We start from the raw sequence: 4355 nt of genomic DNA on the forward strand, positions 1-4355 counted from the left end.
TGAACACACTTCAAGCAGATTTCACCAATCAATCTGATCTAAGCTCAAGGTCATGTCACTTCAGATGGGACAAAGCCACCCTCAGATGTGGATGGAGCTGTGAGCCACTGCTCTGTCTTTTGGGACCCTGTTTATGATCTGCCAAAAATGTCCTCCTCAGTCACCAGAACTGCCCAACCTTGGAGAGGGGGCTTCTCTGTCAGCAGACCTGTCTAGGTAGACCGTCAGGAGGCTGCCAAGGGGGCTGTGCTCTGGGAAAGGACTGGACCAGCCACCCGGAGGTCCTGCCTGGCTGCAGGTCTGTTCAGAAAAAATTCCAGAAGTGGGGTGTTAATAGACAGGGCCAGACACCTGCTTTTTGGGGACCACTGGGGATGTGGGGGCAGCAGGAGGGAATCAGGGTGGTGTTCATAGGAGGGTACAGCTCTGGGAGTCCATGGCCCAGCTTATCAGCTGCTGGTTCCAGGGACCATAAGGTGGGTAACGGAGGTCATTAAGCTTTTCCATCCCAGGGCTGCGCAGCAGACAGGCACGCTGATGGGAGAAGGTATCAAAGGAGAACTTGCCGTGGTACCTGCCAATTCCACTGTTGCCTGCAAGGACACAGAGAGTGAGTGTGAGGACAGCACCAGTGTAGCCCTGCTTGCCAGCCTGGGTAGCAGCCACCTGCCTGGCCCAGAAGCCCAAAGCTTGTGAGGGAACACAGAAAGGCAGGGCAATCAAATGACCATTTTACAGATAGGGACAGCAAGGCCCTAAGACTTAGCTACATCCAGGACCTACATCCAGGTGGAATGAATAGCAAAGGACATTCTAGGGTTGGACTGTGGAGGGGGCCAGGAACTCACCAACTCCCCCCAGGGGCAGGGCGGGTAGAGTCAGGTAGAGGAAACCATCATTGCCTCCAAAGCCACCGCTGCTGGTGCGTTCCAACATCTGATTCACCACCTGAGAGAGGCAGAAGCACATGGGGCAGGGGCTGAGCCCTGACAGTACCACTGAGGGAATAAAGAGTTCTCACCTCTGCATTGCCCCTCCCAGCTCCTCTCCACTAAGCAGTCCTTATTGTAAGCACCCACTGGGGACACACCTCATAGGGATAGGCAGGGCACAGGTCTATGTCCATAACCATGACCAAGAGTAGGTTACAACTTTGTGAGGGTGGGGTGGATCCCCACTGTAACCAGCCAGGCTCTGACTGTGTGGTCCTGGTCAGTATTGTCCCTTCAATCCCATAGGAGCTTGACTTATGAAGAACTTTGCACAGCTCAGAAGTGGGGAGGGGACTCCCTAATACGCCCCTTACTGCAATTGGAGGCTACCCAAGCTAGGACAGACAGCTGGCCAGCCATGGACCTGGCACTTGTGGCCTTGCCTGTATCCTGTCCTCATGTGTCTGTGCAGTATTCAATGGAACCAGCTTGGTTACTAAAACTTGCAGCATGCGTCTAAAGCCCCATGCAGGAGGCGTGGCCAATCGACACCCTTTCATCTTTTCTATGTCCCCAGCCCTGGCAGGCCCCACCTGGTTGTTGTTGGAGAAGGCATACAACGCCAGTGGCTTCTCTCGCTGGTTAATGAAGTCGATGGCCTCATCCAGGCTTCTCACGGTCACCAAGGGCAGGATGGGCCCGAAGATCTCCTCCTGCATCACCGCCTCTGATGCCTGCACATCTACCAGCACCGTGGGTGCTGCAGACAAAGGGAGAAACAGCTTCACTTGTTGTCAGGGCTTGGTGGAAACGAGGCTCCAGACAGGAGAGTGTGAGGATCTGACTTCTCAGGAATCCAGGGTCTGAGTATCTAGGGACCTGGGGCAATGTAAAGCAAATGGAAGTTTAAGCCCATAAAACTGGGCCCCAGCTCATCAGGTCTAAAGCTGTGGAGCCTAAGGTTTGAATTTAGGAGTCACTGGCTCAGCCACAGTTAAAGCACCAGAGTAATGAACTTAGGAATCCAAGGACGCATGCTGAAGCTCATGTTCAGGGTCCAACACAGACCTCTTCTGTACGGAAGGGTCTCAGCGCAGGTGGGCTGGGAACCAGTGATGGGTACAAGAGACTCACCAATGTAGCGCTCTGACTCATCGCTCTGGCCTCCAATGGCCACACGGCCACAGCCCAGCAGTCCCTGGAGCCGCTTGAAATGTTTCTGGTTGATGATTCTGCCCAGGTTAGGGGAGGTCTGTGGGTTGTCTCCATAAAAACGTGTGATGGCATTCTGCAGGGCAGGCACCAGCCGCTTTTGCATCTCCTGGCTACACAGGATGTAATCGGGGGCCACACAGGTCTGGCCAGCATTGAAGTAGCGGAACCAGGCCACACGGTTGGCTACAGTCTGGGGGTCGCAGTTGTCATCCACATAGCAGGGGTTCTTTCCCCCTAGCTCCAGGGTGATGGGTGTCAGGTGTTTGGCAGCAGCAGCCATCACGATCTTGCCAACCTGAGGGCTCCCTGAGGATGTGGTCAAGAGACACTATCTTCACCTGGCCAACTGGTCTAGGCATGAACTTTGGCCTCCCCTCTCCACAGATATGTTTCTCAGCCCAACTTCTGGGCTGTTCCACCTATCCTGACCACCCAGGAACCAATCTCCAAGATTCTCAGAGGGCCTGGACTGCCACCCTCAGGGACACCTCCATATCTTGATTTGTTCCCTATCCTGGCCTAGGGCCTTGTCCCTCAATTCCTTCACACTGTGTTCTATGCTGTCCCCCATCCCAGGATCCTGGCCAGGGCCATCCTCACCTGTGAAGAAGATATAGTCAAATTTGTGTGTCAGCAGCTGCCGGGTCTCCTCGGGCCCACCCAGCACCACAGCAAAACAGCTCTGCAAGGCAGGATGACAGCTCAGATGGCAGCCTCGAGGACAGCAGGGACTTCCCCACTGGCCTGGACATGGGTGTGGGGATGCTGGGTGCTGACAGACAGAGCCATACACACCTGGTCCAGATACTGGGGCAGCAGCTCAGCCAGCACCTTCTCTGTGTTCTTGCTTATCTCTGATGGCTTTAGAACCACGCAGTTCCCTGCAGGAGTCGGTGGGGAGGTAGGGGGAGAGGCTGGTGTCTGCAGGCTCCAGGGAACTCTGGATGCCCTCTTTGGGAAGGACCAAAACCTCCCCCTCACCTGCAGCGATGGCCCCTACTAGGGGCAGGATCATCAAGTTCAAAGGATAATTCCAGGGTGCAATGATGAGCACCAGGCCAAAGGGCTCCTTCCGGATGAAGGCTGAGCTCAGCTTCGTGAGCTAGGATGCAGGATGACAGTCAGGTGCCAAGTGTGTAACAGCCTCCCACACACATGTCCTCACCTCCCTGGGTGATGGGGTCCCCAGTGAGAAGTGGCAAGAAAGGGTCAGGCCCTGCCACCCACTGCCATCTCCACCCACCACCATCCAGACAACAGGGCTCACCAAGTTGGTGGACACAGGCTCATCCTTCATCCAGGTCTGCAGGTTCTTGAGGGCCAGGTCTACCTCATTCTGGCACAGGATGATCTCACTCATGTCTGACTCGAAGGCTGACTGTGGGGTGGGAAGGGCAGGTTCAAGGCTGAGCTGGGGTCTATCATTTGGAAAGGGCGTAAGGCAGTTTAGTTGAGCATATAAACAGTGTATGCTCCATGAGGACTAATTCTGGACTACCACTGCCTGGCTTTGAGACTTTTGGCATGTGACTTAACCAGAGTGCCTCAGTTTCCCTATTTGTGACCTGAGAACAGCCATCCAGATGGCCTCTCGCTGGCGCTCTATGTGTTCTCAAGTTAATGTTGCATTCTGTGCATAAAGCAAGGGTTAAATACACCAGGTCTGCTCCTCATGGAGGGCACAGGATCTCACAGAGGATGTGGCCCAGCTCGGGAAGGACACCGCTGCACCTGTCTAGATACCCCTCCTGTCACCCCACAGCACCTTGCCCACATCCTTGGCCAGTGCATCCTGCAGCTGTTGCTTGTTGTCCTGCAAGAATCGGCCCAGGCCCTGTAGCTGTGCTGTCCGGAACTCAGCAGGCCGAGTCCGCCCTGTACTGAAAGCCTCCCGCAGCTTCCGCAGTGTGTCCTCAGAGGTGTCCACCCTGCAGGATGGGACAGTGTTCATGGGTAGTTTGTGCTCCACTCAACCTTTGGGAAGAGCTCCCCAAATACACACCAGTCACGCCCCACTCTCCCATCCTCCCAAGCCCCTCCCCTGAGTTTCATATGCCTCAGATGATCCATCCCATGGAGCAGTTGCTACAGAATGGTGTTGTGTGCACGTGGGTATTATTGTGTGTGTCTGTTTTTTTGTTTTTATGACTTTTTGTCACTGTTTGAAATAAGCAATTTTATACCTTTCTTTCATTTTTCTTTTAAATT

At 54.4% G+C, this 4355-nt stretch overlaps 1 protein-coding gene across 1 annotated transcript; it reads right to left on the reverse strand.

Moving 5' to 3' along the window:
• Positions 1–408: 408 nt before the first annotated feature.
• On the reverse strand, positions 409–3525 carry Aldh3b2 (aldehyde dehydrogenase 3 family member B2). Its single transcript, XM_035441208.1, has 8 exons — positions 3415–3525; positions 3129–3249; positions 2943–3028; positions 2748–2829; positions 2067–2453; positions 1526–1692; positions 849–948; positions 409–593 (listed from the first exon to the last, which is right to left on the reverse strand). Exons 1-8 carry the CDS (start codon positions 3505–3507, stop codon positions 409–411), a joined length of 1221 nt encoding a protein of 406 aa, XP_035297099.1. The 5' UTR covers positions 3508–3525.
• Between the last annotated feature and the right edge of the window lie 830 nt (positions 3526–4355).

This window comes from Cricetulus griseus, chromosome 3, assembly GCF_003668045.3.
Source record: "Cricetulus griseus strain 17A/GY chromosome 3, alternate assembly CriGri-PICRH-1.0, whole genome shotgun sequence".
NCBI classification, from domain to species: Eukaryota; Metazoa; Chordata; class Mammalia; order Rodentia; family Cricetidae; genus Cricetulus; species Cricetulus griseus.

What these genes read in the sequence shown, in the direction of transcription:
- Aldh3b2 (XM_035441208.1), bottom strand. Translation starts at nt 3,507, where the DNA reads ATGAGTGAGATCATCCTGTGCCAGAATGAGGTAGACCTGGCCCTCAAG. An exon ending in AGTAGGGGCCATCGCTGCAG is followed by an intron (nt 3,029 to 3,128) that starts GTGAGGGGGAGG and finishes CGACTCCTGCAG; the next exon opens with GGAACTGCGTGGTTCTAAAG. An exon ending in TGAGTCAGAGCGCTACATTG is followed by an intron (nt 1,693 to 2,066) that starts GTGAGTCTCTTG and finishes CTTTGTCTGCAG; the next exon opens with CACCCACGGTGCTGGTAGAT.